Source organism: Ziziphus jujuba, chromosome 3 (genome assembly GCF_031755915.1).
Source record: "Ziziphus jujuba cultivar Dongzao chromosome 3, ASM3175591v1".
NCBI classification, from domain to species: Eukaryota; Viridiplantae; Streptophyta; class Magnoliopsida; order Rosales; family Rhamnaceae; genus Ziziphus; species Ziziphus jujuba.
In genome coordinates, this window is record NC_083381.1 from 20,821,648 (window position 1) to 20,840,207 (window position 18,560).

The following is an 18,560-nucleotide window of genomic DNA, read 5'->3' on the forward strand; positions in this document are numbered from 1 at the left end:
TTTTTGTTGTACATTCTGAAACTAGGAGCATGTTAGATTTATGTTCCAGAAGTAATCTAAACCATTGATCAAGAGCCTTAATTAATAATGGACAGTAAGATCCCCAAATTAGCTCATTAAATGACAGAGCACATTTAACTGATTATTAAGATACAAGAAAAAGCCCATTAACTGCGCTCAAGGTGTTATGAAACCATAGAAGGATTAGGGTTAGCAGTGTATAAATATACTGCTTACTAGCCTCCAAAAAAAAGTATGTTTTTAAGTATTATTTTCTATAGATTGAGAATCTCAGTAGAGAATCGAAAACACCTTGAGAGAAAAACAGAAACTGTGAGTTTCAGAGTGTTTTTTATATTAACCTTCTTGTATCTTTTATGATCAGGTACGCCCATATGCAGATCTATCACTAAAGAATAGTTTAGAAGGTCCTGCGCATAAAGGTTAGTAAAATAATGGATAGTGACATTATTTATCATATGCTTTATTTAGTATCGATCAGACTTCCGATGTGTATATGATATTAACAATTGGTATCAGAGCCGTGATTGAATCGGTGTGTGATAAATTGAATCCATTTTTTTTTACAGTTTTATTTTTCATGTATATGTGATGTATATTAGATATATGGCACCTAGGATTCTATTATTCATGTTATTTATAATTTTTTTTTTTTTGTATTATAAATGAATGATTTGGTTTTGGCCTTAATCCATGGTAGATTTTTGCTTGTACTTTTTTTTAGGATGTAACAAGGAGGCTAATCATAAGATTAGGGTTTCCTCCTTGATTGATTTACTTATTTATTTTTCCCACAATTTTTATTTGAATTTTTATATATAAATTTGGATTAATTGGAAAAATATGTAAAAGTACCCCAAAAAACTATATATACGTTGTTGTTCGTAATTTTTCGTGCAGATTGGAGCTGTGCCTTGACAAATAAACACCATAAGAAGTTGAAGGATACGAAGGAGGATCAGTGGAAGGATAATAGTGGTTGGAAACACTGTCACACTCCCCCACATGCCACCCAGAGTGATTGAGAGTGGGATTCACATGCTTTAATTCATCAGATGCGTGGAGATGTGTGCATAGTCGTAATTTAATGATTTTTGATGAGCTAATTCCTCCTTTGGGTATCTACCTCCTTGTAAAATTCATGGTGATCCGAGTTTTGTGTAGCGGCTGGCGGCGGTTTTGGTACTCGAGATCAATAGGGGACATGTTAGGATTTTGTGTTTTTTAGGCTAAAAACCCTAGAAACCAATTCTAACTTGGCCCACACCCCATAGACTTGCAAGACCTGAAGAAAAGAAGAAGTACAGACCAGATATCAAGTTGGGCCTCTTGGCCTTTTTGGGCTTGTAATTTTCTTTTCTAGGAAACCATGGATTAGAGCCTATTAATTATTATCTGTTTATAATTGTTTAAATTATATAAATATAACATGTGATATGTGCTTAACATGCCATTTAGAATAGATAGTGCCATATAATTGCATCATTTGATATATATATGTGCATAATAATATTTGTTTTATCTAGATAATATTATTATGGAAAACCGTAATTAATTAATGTAAAATATTGAATGGGTGAACGTTAAAAATTAATTCAATTAATTTGAAACCTGCGGGCTCCATTAAGGGTACAATAATAAAATAGTTATGTGATGCCCCAACGGATAAGCATGATCGGATTTTATTGAATTGAATCTAAAATAATTTCAAAATTTTAATAAGGTTGTACAACCCAACGTCGACAATGCTTAGATATTAAAGATAATTTTGAAATTAAAATTAATGGTTATTACATTCAATTTTAGTGACATTAATAATTCTCTCAACGAGGCTCTGTTAGTGTTATTAAAAGTTCAAAGATTATTGAAACAATGGTTGATTTTTAAAATTAATTTTGAATAATGTGTGTTTGTGTTATCTGAAAAGGCTCTGTCTAAGGAGGTAGATTTTTAAGGAGTCTTTGACCCACCTCACATTTCTTGGGAGCTGACTTGGTAGGACACTATACATATTGGGTTCAAAAGTTTTAATTTTTTTTGAGTGGTATGTGTTGGTGTTATCTAAGAAGGCTCTATCTAAGGAGGTAGGTTTTTAAGGAGTCTGAGACCCACCTCACATTTCCTGGGAGCTAACTTAGTAGGACATTAAAACATACCATGTTCAAAGTTTAATTTATTACAAATGTCTTACCTAACATAAGTATTTGTAATGGAAATTAAATTATTGTTGCAATAAACATTAATAATAAGTAGTTTAAGGGATCTACATATTTGTATGTTTGTTGTATTGATTACGTGTTAATATGTGTACATTTTAATTTTCAGAAAATGGCATCCTTTAATCTTCTAGCTACAATTTTGAATTAAAAATCATTGGATGGAAATAACTACGACCTATGGGAAACTAATCTCTACATTGTCCTTGATTTTGAGAGAATAAAATTCATTACAACAACTCCAAAATCCCAAGAGCCCACTACTAATGCTTCAGAGGAAACTAAGAAGCAATTTACAGATTGGTAACGGACGAATACAACAGCTTACTGTTATATTCTTGGCAACATTGCAGAACATTTACAGAAGCAACTTGATAGTCTGGAGTATGTATCGATTCAGACTCTAGATGGGATGTTTGCTAAAAGTAGCAGTACTGCTAGACAAGTAGCTATAGGAAAACTAATGAACACTCGTATGACTGGAGGAAGTGTGCGGGATCATTATCTAAAGATTATGGGGTCTAAGCTCAAACAAGAGATGAAGATAGACATGATCTTGGAATCTCTACCTGATCGCTTTAGTTAGTTCGAAATGAATTATAATATGAACAAACTGAAGTTCACTCCTGTTGAACTGATGCACGAGCTTGAGAGTGCTAAAAGGTCTCTCGGGAAGTAACGAAGTGCTTATCATGCTGAAAGTTCTTCAAAACCTAGAGGGAAACCTAAAAGTGGAAAGAAGAACAAGAAGCAAAAGGGAACAGGTCCAGCTGTCAAACTTGCTGCAATGAAGAAGTCGAAAGGCAGGTGCTTCAAGTGCGGACAGAAAGGTCATTGAAAGAAGGATTGCCCTATATCAGATATAGGTAGTCTAAATGTTGTTGAGGCTTGTTTAGTGAAGAATTACAATGATAAATGGATCATTGATTCAGGAGCCACTAACCATGTTTGTTATTATTCGCAGTGGTTCAAACAAAGCAACCCACTCAGTAAAGGACAAAGAAGCTTGAAGTTGAGAAATGAGGAATATGTTTTGATAATAAAATTTTAAGTTTATCAAACTGTTTATTTGTTCCAGATTTTAAGAGCAATTTGGTTTCTGTTAGTTGTTTAGTTGAACATGGTTTAACAGTTCAGTTTAATTCCTCAGTTTCAATAAAGAGTAATAATACTTTTATTTGTTCTGGATTATTGATGAATGGTCTATATTTTTTAACTCCTTTGTCTTATAGTATAAATGCCATTGAATATACCGACGATGAGCAACCTCCTTTATCTAAGAAAAGGAAGGTTTCAAATGAAAACCTATCTATGGCATTTGCAATTGGATCATATCAATTCTAGCAAAATTCATGGTTTAGTTAAAAGTGGAATTTTAAATTACTTAATCTTTGAACCTATACCAGTATATGAATCATATATAGAAGGTAAAATGAAAAAGAGGCCTTTCAAGACCAAAGGAGATCATACCATCATACAATTAGAATTGGTACATACTGATGTATGTGAACCAATGAGCATTCAAGCCAGAGATAAGTATGAGTATTTCATCACATTTACTGATGACTACGCAAGATATGGTTATGTTTACTTAATGCGCCATAAGTCTGAAGCTTTTGATAAATTTCGAGAGTATAAGACTAAGACAGAAAGGCAATTGGATGTCCATATCAAGCAACTTCGGTTTAACCAAGGTGGTGAATACTTGTCTGGAGAGTTCAAGTCTTACTTGGCTAAAGAGGACATAATTTCTCAGTTATCATCTCCACGAACGCTCCAACAAAATGGAGTCTCTGAAAGGAGAAATAGAACCCTTTTAGATATGATGAGGTCAATGCTTAATTATTCATCATTATCTAAATCATTCTGGGGATATGCCGTAGAAACAGTTGCGTACATACTAAACTTGATTCCATCCAAATCTATTTTAAAGACACCCACAGAATTATGGAAAAGGCACAAATCCAGTTTCAACCATATTCAATTTTGGGGTGCCCCAACACATGTCTTAGCACAGAAATCTCAAAAATTGAAATCTCGTACAGAAATGTGTATGTTTATTGACTACCCCAAGGGAACGAGAGGTGGAATATTTTATAATCCAAAGGAAAAAAAAAAAAAGTGATAGTGAGTACTCATGCCACTTTCTTAAAAAAGGAATATATGAACAATTTTAAACCTAAGAGTAAAGTGGTTCTTGAAAAGCTTGGCTTAGCTCAAGATCCACCAGAAACTTCTAGTTTTCCACCCATGTTTCCTATTGATGTTCAAAGAAGGAAAAATGTATAAAATGTACCCAAAGGTGAACAAACACAGGAAACAGCTCAGGACCAAATTCAAGAAATTCAAGAATAAGAATATAATGAAGAGATTGGTAATCCACCTGAACCACAAAACTTAGATCTTCCTATACATGTACAACAATCAGTGCAGCAAACTCGTAGTGGGAGACTGATACGTAAACCTACAAGGTATGCCTTGTTAGGAGTGTAACACCCCGCCCCAAAGTATGTCGGAATTTTTGCACATTGAGCGAGGTTGATCGTTGACCGAAAAGATCAAAATTTTGACTTTTGTTCTGGATGGAATTGCATTGACCAAGGCACCATTTCAAAGTACGTATCTTTCCGAGTTCATAAACTAGTAGCATGTCAAAATCGGAGCTACCGTTTGAAAGTTATGCGCAAGGCAAGTTGCGGTCTAAGTTGTCTAAGCGTGCCAAGTTTGACTTTTCATTTATGTAAAACTTTGATGTGACTCTTGTATATTTGTAAAGTACTCGTCATACGAGTCTATAGACTAGTGGCACGCCTAGTTTGGACACCGGATTAAAAAGTTATGGACTTGTAAAGTTTTTCGAATACCGTAATATTTTAATATATTTTGACTTGAGTGAACAGTGTGTGCCACATGTCGTGTTTTCAGCCAATCCCATAAGTGAACAATGTCACCTATGGGTGGCTTTTATTTTGGCCAAAACACATGTGGGCCAAGGGGGAAGAAAGAGAAAGAGGGGAGGAGAGAAAGAGGGAGAGAAGCCACCACCACTGGCCACCACCGTTGACCGTTGTCCGGTCATTTCTAAGCCACACGCACCACTCCGGCATGAAACCCACCTGAAAACCGACCAATCAGCCAAAAATCACGGCCAGATCGCCCGCGACGAGCCCGGATCGAGGAGTTTTCCGGTGAGTGGTGGATTTCCTTCTATAGCTAATATCTCCCAAACCAGACCTCTGTTTGTCTCACTGCCGATCCCATTGAGTTACCCATCACTAGATCTACCACTTCACCAAGTTTCACGGCCAATGGCCACCGGACGCGCCGTCGGAGGTGGGAGATTGTTGGATTTATGCTCGAGAAACAATCTAAACTGTTGATAAAGAGCCTTAATTAATAATGGACTATAGGATCCGCAAACTAGCTCATTAAATGACAGAGCCAATTTAACTGATTATTAAAATATAAAAAAGAGTCCATTAACTGGGCCCAAGGTGTTATGAAAACCTAGGAGAATTAGGATTAGCAGTGTATAAATACACTGTTTAGTAGCCTAAAAAAAAAAATACGTTTTTACGTATTATCTTCTAGAGATTGAGAATCTCAGTAGAGAATCGAAAACAGCTTGAGAGAAAAACAGAAACTATAAATTTCAAAGTGTTTTTCAGATTAACTTTCTTGTTTCTTTTGTGATCAGGTACGCCCACACGCAGATCTGTCACTAGAGAATAGTTTGAAAGGTCCTGCGCATAAAGGTTAGTAAAATAATAGATAGTGGTATTATTTATCACATGCTTTATTCAGTCTCGATCAGGCTTCCGCTATGTATATGATACCAACAATGCAACCACCAGGAATAAGCTGCAAGCCTTTTGAGGATTAGCTTTAGCAGTTCTCTTAGGAGTGCTGACCAATTTGCTGCCACGGCGACCATTGTAGTGGCTATAGAAGAAGAATAGAAAAGAAATTTCGATAAATAGATAACCAAATTCAAAAGCATAAATAAAAGAGAATTTATGAAATTGATTAAAATATTATTCCAAGTTAAAACCCTAATTGGACAGTGTCAAACATAAAGTTTTCTATTGGATTTTCAGTCAGGACATTTGTTATTATCTTTAAACTATTTTAAATGTTGAGATTAAAAAAAATTTATTGGACATCCTTAGTATTATTCTTGAATTTATATGAGTCTATCAAAATAATAAAACCCTAATAAGACACAAAAAACTCTATCAAAACTTATATATATTTTAAAATATATCTTTCAATCTCAACATTAAAAACATTCAATGGTTGGTAAAGAAAAATTTATGATTTTTATTCTGAATAGTCCTAATATGTGAATTATTTTATATATGCATATTAGGTTTTTAGTGTCTTATAAAATCAAGACAAACTTAAAAATTAACATGTAAAATTAAATGAATTAGTCAATATCATCAGGATAAACGGAAAGATAGTTTTCAAAAAAATCACACACACACACACATATATATATATATATATATATAATTTCTCTAAAGATATTAGAATTCTTCATTTTATTAAATAAGTTGTGTTTTTCATATTTGATTTAGAATTTTAGATTTAAATTTGAATAACTGGATAATGTGATAAACATCTAAGCATCCTAATTAAACAAAATTCAAGATGTGATAAAAGACTATGGTATTTTTACAAAATAATAATAATAATAATAATAATAATAATAATAATAATAGTCAAAATAGATTACTTGAAAAAGAAAGAGAAAAATGGCATCCCAATTAGATTGGCACACTTTACAAATTTGAATAAAATTAAAATAAAAAGGAATTACAAACCAATATTCATCTGGGGCAATTATAATCCTACCCAAATATCCCTAGCCTCATTAAAACATGTATGAAAAAAAAAAAAAAAAAAAAAAAAAAAAAAAAAAAAAAAAAAAACAGTGGGGCAAATTTCCAATAGTAAAAAGAGTACCAGATGAACAAAAAACCACACAAAAGAAAATAAATTACAAAACCACATCCAAAGAACAATGAGAAACCCCATACACTAATTACAGAAACGATATGCACAACCTCCCAATAAATCATCTAAATGCGCAAAACAACAAATATCTGGTATATCAAAACTCCGTCTAGAATTTGAATTGATTGTTGCCTTGGAAGGAATGTTGGCTACTGCAATTCCCTTTCCTGAAAATATGAGAAGCTTTGAAACTGATCCCAGAAATAAACTTCAAACAATTAGACCATCTGGCCTTTAGACGCATTGAACAGAAAGGGACTTAGCCTATAAAAGATTAACAACAGAAGATTAATAATAGATAATTATAATAATAAAAGACTACTATATTAAAGATGTGATATATATATATATATATATATCATTTCTATAGCTAGATCTGGCTAGCTGTATTACCCTTTTCTGTTCTCTTATTTTTTGGGTTTTAGGCTGCGCTAGTTTGGAGAATTTTTGCAGTAGGACTACGTTAATGTAATTCTTATACCTGATTTCTGACCTCGGCAAGTTGGTGTAGGTAATACACTAGAGTGAAATATATGGTTTCTCAAAATCTTTAATTATATCTAAGAATTCATGCAAGTTCAACTTGTAAATGAAGGTTAATATAAGCAAGATAGCTGGCTACTTAATTATGTTTGATTATGTTCACCTTTATAGAATAGTGATATGCATTAATTTTTTTAACACCTCCTAAGGAAACAAGCTATTAAGTTTACTTGTGAGAATAAAATGAGTTGATTAATGTAGATTGTAGTGTGTTTATTAGAACAATGACCCACAAATTAGATAATAATTAAAACAAACATTTTTTCTTGAATCTATTCAAAATTCTGGAATAAACAAGAAGGAATTTGTAGTTGAAGATGGCAGAGCGAGTGCTTGAAGATTCATATTTATTGGAAGTGCCCAACTAAGTAGCCCTTAATAGCAATTGATATCACCAAATTAACCAAGTTTACATAAATTATGAAAATTTAAATTCAGAATCGTTGTACAAGAAAATAGTAATTTTGCCTATGAACTAGTTTTCCAAAACGGCAAAATTTTTATACATATGTATAATTGAATTCACCTATACATATTTTATTTCTTTAGTATTGGTGATAACGTAAATAGTTATGAACCTTAATCATCACTTTTTATCGTGTGACTGCCCCCAGTGATCATTTACTAAATGGGTATAAGAGAGAGAAAAAAAATGTTTCTTTTTTTTTTTTTTTTTTGGGGGGGGGGGGGGTCTTTTCTATTACCTACAGAATGGAAATTGAAAAGAAAGTACCAAATGCACTTTTACTAGATGTAGATATCTCAGGCTCTCAGGTGCTCAATATGTGACTTATGTTTTTCTCTTCCACCCATTAAGAGCTTCCTAGGAGTGGAGTGGAATCCCAATATAAAAGGGCCCCAAAAAAAATAAAAAATAAAATAAAAACTACTATTTAGAGCTTTCCAGCTGTTGGGGTTCCAAAGCCACTATAAATGCTTTTTTCTTCAAGGCATGCAGAAGAAGGTAATTGATTGAAGTGAAGACTGAACGGTGATCTTTACTGGTGGTAATTTCAGTTATTCACTATCTTGGATAAAAATTGAAAAAGAAGTGAAAAAGATGTATAGAGAGTAAGTCATTGTTAGGTGCAACTTTTAAATAACTTTAGGATGTTCGAAATGGAAACCAGCAAGAATAGCATGCAAATCAAATCATAGAAAGTTGAACAGAGACTACCATGACATGAACTTCGTTCTGCAGTAATACACATGTACAGTTGTCCCACAATTAATTTTATAAAAGAAGATAATTATGCCAAAGGCAAATCACCACTTTCTATCAAATATTGGGTAGTAATTTGTAGTCAAAATTGTGATGATGGCATAAAATATATAGCCAAGTCTGTCCAATTTATCGTATAGCCAGCTTTAAACAAAGGGCACCCATTTATTAAGCCCCAACAACTTTTAAAAAATGTCTATTTCAGGATACATTAGGATAAAATTTTTATTTTCTAGAATAATAATTATGAATTTGAATCTCTACAATTTATTATATATATAAATAAAAAATTTAAAAAAAATTACGTTTGTTGAATAGAAAAGAAACAAATGACTAGAAAGCGATGATATAAATTTACAAGGGTATAAACCAAGTTCTTGCTATAAGTCGAGCTTTGTCTTGCCCTTTTTGTTATTTTATTTTATTTTATTAGCTGTGCCAACGGTGGTGTCGATGTTATCATGTTGAGCATTGATTTTCAATATTTGGTAATTGGTATATGATAACCGAATAGACACCTATAAGTAGGCACTAGGCAGGGATAGACTAAACACAGAACCTGCCTAAGAAGACAAATGGCAAATTCGAAAAGGCCATCTAAAGATTTGGCAGCATTATAATCTAACTTGTAAGCACAATGGGCATTGTCCAAGAGGAGACATAAATACTTGCAACAACATGATTGTCACATAAGACTCATCTAGTCTAATAAATAAACAAATCCTAATTCTTTATATCATAATGTGAAATTGACAATGAGTATTTAAATATGAATTTTTATTGCTTTTTACTGACAGGATGTGACAGTAGAGCAAAATATTATTATTTTTTTATAGGTAGTGATAAAACTTATATTTATGATAGACCCGACATGAAAAGTTGTTAAATTGAGCCCATCACCACATAAATATGTTACAAATAGTCGTTCACACAGCATAGCCAAAAGAAAAAAAAAATAGTCGTCCACACAATTCGTGATGTTATACATATGGCTAATCTTCCTTTGTTTTTTTTTTTAGCTGAAGTACATATGGCTAATATAATCTCAAAGGGTAAATTTTTTTTTTTTTTTTTTTTTTGGCTGAATAAGATTAAAGGTTTTTTGTTAATCAAAATTCCACTATGTTCATACATTTTGTGAGTCTTGTCATGTCAGAATGGATACATCAAATGGAAATGTCCCATTGATAGAATCCCTATTAAAATAGTAGTTGAAAAGATTGTGGCAAATATATATGAAAAGACAAAAAAACAAATAAATTCCCATAGATTTTTATGGAGTTGTGACCACTTGTTTCGAATGTCTCATGTCCATTATTTCCATTAAAATTTCTGCAAATTTACAAATTAATAAGAAAATGATCATATATGTGATGGGATGTATTTCACCACCAGAGAGTTTGCCATTGCTTTCTATGGAAAAACAACATTCAGATATACTTTTCCCAAAACATGAACATGGTTTTGCCAAGCCACCGAACAAAACGAATGTAATTGAATCTTAAAAGGTGAAAATAAAAGAGAGCATAAAGAAAACAAACACTTTAAAATAAAATTGAAAACATTATCAAAACCACACAACATTGTTTTTTTTTTTTCCTTCTTCTATCACCAAGAAAAACAGAGTCTACTACATTGCAGCAAACTTAAAAACACTCTAGATATCAAGTACTCCCATATTTACAGTATGAGAAAAAAGCAGGCAGCATTTAGCCAAAGTATGCAGGCCTTGTGTGCTAGTACACCTATATAAAAGAGTCCTAAAAACTAAAATTAAATGGCCCTAAAAGGAAAAAAAAAGAAAACAGCATGAACCAGAGAATGGTTTGGACCAAAAGAGCAAACAAAACCAGTGGAAGATCAATCTCAGCAAAACACTCTGCCTCTTCAAGTTCTCTCTACTTTTGCTTCTGTTGTCAAACTGTGGGTTTTTCTTCATCTTATGGGACTCCAAAATGGAAAACAAAAAAAGGTAAAAAAGGATAAGGGACAGCAGCAAATTCTAAATAGGCTTGCTTCTTAGTCTCTCATTCCTTTCTTGAAATCTTGGAGCTGCAATAAAAAAAGATTAACTAGAATTTAGAATTGACAAAGAAAGAGAAGGAAACTAAACAACAAGAAAACTGAAATCGAAACAGAACCAGGATTATTGCGAACTAGACATACCAAGTCCATTAGCCTCGGATGTTCTCATGATTCGAAGCCTTTTCACAGAGCCGAGGAACATCCTGAAATACAAATAATAGCAAACAGAATTTAAGCATTACATACAAAGACGATACTGAAAAAAATTAGTATAATGAAAGAGCCAAGCAGTTTCCTTTTTCTTTTTTCCTGAACTGCAAGAGCTAAAAGAGGTTAACATCATTTGTGCCTAACCCTCAAGAATAGAAGCTAAAACCAGAACCTATCCAGTATCAAAGTTTTCCTTAATCTATACTAAAATCACAAGCTCCTAAGTATATTATTCTTTGAGTTTGTCCTACTTAATGTAATTATTAATATATTTATGATAGCATTCTATCTTAGAACAACATTAAATGGAAGAAGCTTATGTATATATACCCCCAAGGAACATCTCCAACAAGCATCCAATCGCCCTCTTTATCTTCATAAGTAAGAACAAATTCAGAGTTTCCATCCAAAAGCTTAGAGGGTTTTGTTCCTTGTTCCTTATCTCCACCTGATAAAAAGCAGAAACATGAATATAAATTTTTGGTCACAAAAAACCAGTTGAGACACACACACAACAACAACAACAAACAAAAAAAGAGAGAGAGAGAGAGATAGAAAACTGACCAATTGAATTGACAGTTATGGTGGACCTGAAAAACATGTCCTCAAGGGTTTTCGCCAGAGTCTCATAGCAGGAGTGAGCATTCAAATCCACTTTCCTCCCAATTGCTATTCCATCCATATTCACTTTCACAAAACCAAGATGCCCTTTTTCTTTTGCAGGAGTAGTACTGGTTTTGTTGCCATTATTGATCTTCTTTGTCAAAGCATCTTTGGGTTTTTCTTTCTCGCTTGTTGCTTTTTCCTCTTCAGCTCTTTGAGTTTTTGCTTGGTTAACCAAGCAATTCATCCTGTGAGTTCTTATTGGAGGCCATCCCACAACCTGACTGCTTTCAAAAAAAAATTCAAAGAAATTAATTATCTAAAAAGCATCATTAGGATTACCCAAAGACATAGAAACAGAATCATACAGTTCTCAAAATTATTACAACCTATAGTTCTGCAGTAAAAGGTGACAGATAAAGACAGAAAACTACTAGAAATTTTGGGAATATCACACAGGCTTATTAATGGATAATTTCTTTACAATGAATAAGTATAATTATAATTAATACTATTAATAATCTCTGTTTCATTAAACAGATTCAAAATCACCCAGGAAGTAGTTTAATATGGGCCACACGCCGAAAATGTAAATTTTTTTCAAAAATAATAAAAAAGAAAAAATAAAGAAGGTAACAATAATTTCTAATTCTTGGTTTTTAGGAGAGAGAAAGGAATTTTTTTTTTCTTTTTTTTTGGGTTTGCACATTAGTTGGTTGGGACCCAAGAAATTAGAAAACTCCTTTCAACCAAACATGGCTTTCGTGAGTTTTTTCGATCCCATACTTTTAAACCATATCAACATCATATACTGCAAAAATAAGACTAAAAACCAAAAAAAAAAAATCCCACTTCAACTAATATTTTCTATCACTTTCTCACCAACCAAACACAATAAAAAAGAAGATAAAAATAAAATTATAAAAAAAAATTATTCTACGAATTATACCTCACACCAGTAGGAGATCCACTCTCATGGGAAAAAGAGTCGGCAGCTCTTTTAGTCCCAGAAACAGCAACACCAGAAGTATTATTATTATTACTAACTCTGTCTGAAGAGAACCGAGAAGGAGCTGAAGAACTTCCATCAGAAACAACAACAGAAGGGAAATCTTTAGCCATCAAGATTCTTCCACGCTCAGTACCCCACCCACATGGCTTGGATTTCTCTGCAACCAAACCACCAGACCCACCACCAAGGCTCAGGCCCAGACCAAGCTCAAGCTCTGCCTCTGATGGGTATGAAGAAGCATCAGAAGACATACCCACATAGTCTTGCTCAACAACAACCTCCACTTTAGACACTGTGGATTCATTTGAAGACCCACCAGAAGAACCACCACCACCACCACCACCACCACCAAGAAGACCCAGAGTTCCTTTCATTAGCACAAGATGTTGAAGAGAAAAAAACAGAGAGAAGGAACAGAGAGAGTGAAAAGTATTTGATTTTGGGAAGAGTGTTGTTAATAAGAACAAAAGAGGTGGAAGAAGAAGAAGAAGAGTGTATTTTCACACAGAGACAGAGAGAGAGAGAGAGAGAGAGAGAGAGAGGATGAGAGTTTACGAAGTTATTTGTTGTTTTTTCTTTGAGTATTGTAGGAATTAGAGCAATGGTATAGGAAAACCAAAAGCAAAGCAAAAAAGAAAGGAAAGGGGAAGAGGGGAAGGGTAGGTTCGGAGATGGTGGAGGAAGTGATGATGATGGGTCCCATATGTCTGCTAGTGCGCAAAGCACTCTTTCACCACCCAACACTCTCTCAATTTTTCTTGACATGATTCATATCCCTCAAGAATATGTTTTTCTCTCTTTTTTTGGTATATTAGAAAAAAGAAAAATCCAAAAAATATATATATAGATATATATTGTTAATATAAAGTGTTTAATAGTATAAGCATAAAGCAAATGTTCCTTGGGGTTCTTGTAATTTGTCTAATTAATTATATTTCTTGCTGATAAGAAGATTAGCTTTTGTTTCTCTAAAGAAATATTAAAAAATTTTAATGGAGGATAATGAAAACGATCCTTAGTTTCTTTGCTACAATGATGGTTCTTCTCTCTTTTTTTCTTTTATGTTCTTTTGCTATGATGAATATTTGATAATAATGAAAACTTTGAACACTTGTCGGAGCTTTTAACTTAGACACTGGCATGCATTTCAGTTGTTGTGTATAGTTATTTATATATATATATATATACACATTAACTGTAAAATCATGCAGTAAATCGAGAAATTGATGAAATCTTGCATTTTCACAACTGAAAAACAAATGTTTTTTTATCTTTCGTGGGCGTGACTATTGCATACGAGGAAGAAAATGTGTGATATTGTACTATCCATATCTCACAGGAAATTGGAAGGGGATATAAGAAAAATGGGACTTTTGGGGTCGTGAGGGAAAAAGTTATTTTGGTTAGCTTAATCCAGTAATGGTTCCAAAAGTAAATTAAATATTCTTTGGCAAAATACAAAAGTACATTCACAGTCACTGCCCAAGCACCATTCAAAGGGGTACATACTTTTGCTTGTGTCTGTTTGTGTTAATGGATAAAAGATTCAAAATCTACAGTATTTTCACTGCACCATTTTCAAGCTACCAGCTAAAAACAAAAGCATAGATAAAGGAGCTGAAAAAAGAAAGAGATTTGTTTTATAGATTTAATGGGATTCGTTAAGAGAATCCCAAGCCCTTAATTATAAAATAAAAATAATAATTAATACTATACTCAGCTATTAATTTTGCGATTAGGTGTCTCTTGAGATTTTGCTTTAGCATATAATAAAGCATAAGTTAAAAACTTAAAAGTCTAAAGGTTGAGTCTTTTATAAGCAAAAAAAATAAATAAATAATGCATTATTCTAATCTTTTACTTCTTAATACCACCAGACTTTCTTTTCTTCCTATGTGTTGTCCACTATTTAGAAGACAAACAGCACAAAACCTTGTTTTAGAAAGTTGAGACCTAAAGATGCATTGACAAATGGGTAGTGGGCCTTCCAGAAAAGAGGTGAAGGAAAATAAAAATTAAAACAAGAAAAGGAAAGCATACTGATTAGCCTTTAGAACTATAAGTTTTTATATATAATTACAAATTATATATATGTATCCAATTAGGGACCACAACTAAGCAATTTTTGTTTGGATGAGATGGTCTAATCAATTGATTGTTCAGGAAAGAAAGGACCAATTGTATTAGTAAATGCTGCAAACTTCTAATCTTTTTTTTTTTTTTTCTGTTTTTTAGGATAAAACCCTTGTATTTGGATATGTTTGTATGAATTTTTTTTCTTTGAGTTAATCCTTTGAAGATATTCTCTTATTAATTTAATCTATATGAAGCTGAAAATGACTTTGAACGGAGTGTTCAACTTTAGATTTATTGAAAACAAGAATTTCTACATTTTTTTTTTTTTGTTCTTTCTTTTTATGTGCATCTTATACTATTTTGTCAAAAAAAAAAAATCTTATACTATCTTACTATTTGTAAATGGTTTGAATTTTTATTAACAAAATAATGGCTTTCTGATCTTAAGGCTTTAGAAAAAAGTATATATGGACCTCTGAGATTCTCCAACATGGTTTGTCTTACTTTAGAGATAATCTTATCATTTAATGTTGACAGTATAACCAGATTAGAATAGCTTTTTCTTTTTTTTTTTATTTTACTTACATGATTATTTGTTTTTAATTTCAACTTGCAGAAATAATATATATATTTTCTAAACTTTCCATTGCGATTCTTAATTATATATAAAAAGATGACCTTATGAATATTATAATATTGTTCATATAAATGAGTGCTTGTTATATCCCTCTCTTGATTAGTTGGTAGTTGAACTTCACCGACTAAATACATCTATATATTGATTTTATTTCCTTTGCAAAGCCTCGTAATATAAAACATAACCCCCCACCCCACCCTCCAAAAAGAAAAAAGTGAAAAAAAAAAAAAAAAAACACACATTTTTGTTTTTAACCTTTTGACCTTGAAAGAGAAAACTTTTATTGTGTTCCCAACTTGATATTATCTTGACTCCCTTAATAAAATTATTTTTTGAAAATAATTAGAGGAAAAAGGTTGAAACAATATTTAAAGTTTAGCATTCACCAAAAAAATAAATAAATAAATGAAGTTTAGCATACTAACTTTAGTCAAAGTTTTGAGCTTCTAAATCAGGAGGAACATCTCTTTGACAACCTTACAAGAAAAATGGAAAAGAAAGGAATAAAAAACTTTCATCTTTAAACTTTAAATTTTATTTATTTATTTATTTATTTATTTTTTTAGTGAATCTTTAAACTTTAAGTATTGATTTATGATAATTCATCCCAATGCATTAAACCACCACACATCCAGATGTTACCCCCCCAAAAAAAAAAAAAAAAAAAAAAAAAAAAAAAAACACACACACACACACACATAAGCCAGAAAATTAGTATGTTCTTGAGCCAGAAATTTGGTGCTTTGATATCCACCAAAACAACACTATTTATATATATATATATATATTGCTAATTACTGTGCTACTTTTTAATTTGCTTTCTTATTAACTAAGTCGACGTATTTACTGCCAAAAATAAATAAATAAATAAAAAGAAGAAGGCGAAGAACTTTAGAGTAAAATGTAGAAGCTCTTTCATCAACAAGTTTTTAAAAATTGTCTTTTTCTAAAGGTTTGTTTAGCATGTCTTAAATTCCACCATATTCCCATTTAAAGGTTTGTAGGCAATACTTAGTAATCCATCACATTTATCAGTGAAAGTTGTAGATTTGAAATGCATAAGAATGGAGATTATTGTTCATATATATATATATATATATTCTTTTTACAATTTTAATTAGTTTTCTGAATTTTCAAAATTCTGCTTTTGTTTGTTTTTTTATTTATTTTTTTCCTCCCTGTTTTTATATTTTACTATTAGTTTTAGCATTAAAAAAATAAAAATAAAATAAAATAAAAAAAGATTGAAAGTGGGAATGCAGGTGTGAAATATCGCGAGATGAAGGACGATATTTTGGGGGGGTGTTGGGGGGAGGGAGTTATAACTGAAGTAGGGATCCAAAGGGTAAAAGGTTGTCGCTAAGAGGGACAAACAGACAAGGTGGGACCCAAGTCACGTGCCCCTAAGAGTCCCTTGAACGCCACGTAAGCCGACAGGGTACGCGGCTGACCGGGGGACCTGTAGTCCCCACTACACCAGACCTCTCTCTCTCTTTCTCATTTACGTTTTTTTAGTTTTAGTCCGGGACAGCTCGACACTTCCCTATGTGAACATTATTATACTTTACTTTTCTCACCACGCACGTCTTCTCACGCGCTACTCATCATCCCTCTCAAATTGGTCATTTATCTAATTTTTATTCAGTGAAAAAAATGAACGTTGGAAAAGTAGAAATTGACATAACGAATAATATAGGCGTATCTATACTTATAATTGTGCATGTATGATCATGATTCGTACTCAAAACTTTTTGATTTTTTGATAAAAAATCAAACATTATATTAACATTTTGGTTTAACCTTTTATCTAAAAGAAAAAAAAAATTTATTTAGTAATAACAAATATAAAAAAAATAAATTATTTTAACTTTTTTTATTATGAAATTATTTTAATTTATTAATAATTACATTTTGGCTTAAACCACAAATCCTAGCTAACTATAATGAAAGAATATTATTTTATTATATGATAACTTCTTAATTATGTTATTTTAGGAGAAAAAAATATAATTTTTAAGTAAGTTATTTGAATCGAATATTTATTTTGTATTTTTTAAAATATTAATGATAATTTAACAAAAAAGTATAAGATGGTTTATTTTTTGTTAAGTTTAGTTTAAATATGTAATTGTTCATAAAATTTTAATATTTTTTAATAATTTTTTATTTTAACCAAAAAAAAGGATTTTTTTTATTATTATTATTTTGTTTTGCGGATAGAAGAGAGATTATTTGGGTCGGTGTACTGCAGGAAACTAGGCAGCGCGTGGACGATTGGATGTTACCCGCTCCACTTTGTGTAGGGAAGAATATAGTACGGAAGTGGCATTGATAGGAGCACGGGACCCACAGGAGGTTTGAGTGTATATTCCCCATAATTGGATTTAGATTTAGACAGCTGCAAATCCGGGTTTTTTATTTTTATTTTTATTTTTATTTATTTGTTATTATTAGTGTTCTATGAATATTATTATTATTTTTTTGTTTCCTTTAGGCATTTAGTATCATTGTGTGTCTCCACGCACTCTTCTGCTTTTTCTCCCTTGTTTTCAAGCACAACAAATTAGCCCTTCAATTACCCCAAAAAAAAACAAATAATAATAATAAATAATAAATAACAATAATAAAAAGCAGAATCAGCTACTCTTTAATCTACCAACTTTCTTGACACTTTGTTCTTATTGTTATATAGAGAATTTAAGATCCATCTACCTATTTATTATTTATTTTTGTAATCTATTAATTAGTGTCTTTGAAATTATCTCAGAGGAAAATTTATTGTTGTTGTTGTTGATATTATTACTAATGAATGAAATTTTACTTTCTTTCACTTGGCTAGTTTTTTACCATATATATATATATATGAGATTTTATGTGGGATATTTGTTTATGAACATTTTCATTAATCATCCAATGTATAGAGTTAAAACATGAATGTCTAAATTTATCACTTAAAATCATTGTTACTACCAGTAA

At 31.8% G+C, this 18,560-nt stretch overlaps 1 protein-coding gene across 1 annotated transcript; it reads right to left on the reverse strand.

Annotated features, from left to right (window-relative positions):
- Positions 1-10,543: 10,543 nt before the first annotated feature.
- LOC107422467 (auxin-responsive protein IAA13) lies at positions 10,544-13,703 on the reverse strand. The gene is made up of 5 exons (XM_016031920.4): positions 12,809-13,703; positions 11,821-12,143; positions 11,587-11,704; positions 11,188-11,249; positions 10,544-11,073 (listed from the first exon to the last, which is right to left on the reverse strand). Exons 1-5 carry the CDS (start codon positions 13,243-13,245, stop codon positions 11,024-11,026), a joined length of 990 nt encoding a protein of 329 aa, XP_015887406.1. The 5' UTR covers positions 13,246-13,703; the 3' UTR covers positions 10,544-11,023.
- Positions 13,704-18,560: the final 4,857 nt, after the last annotated feature.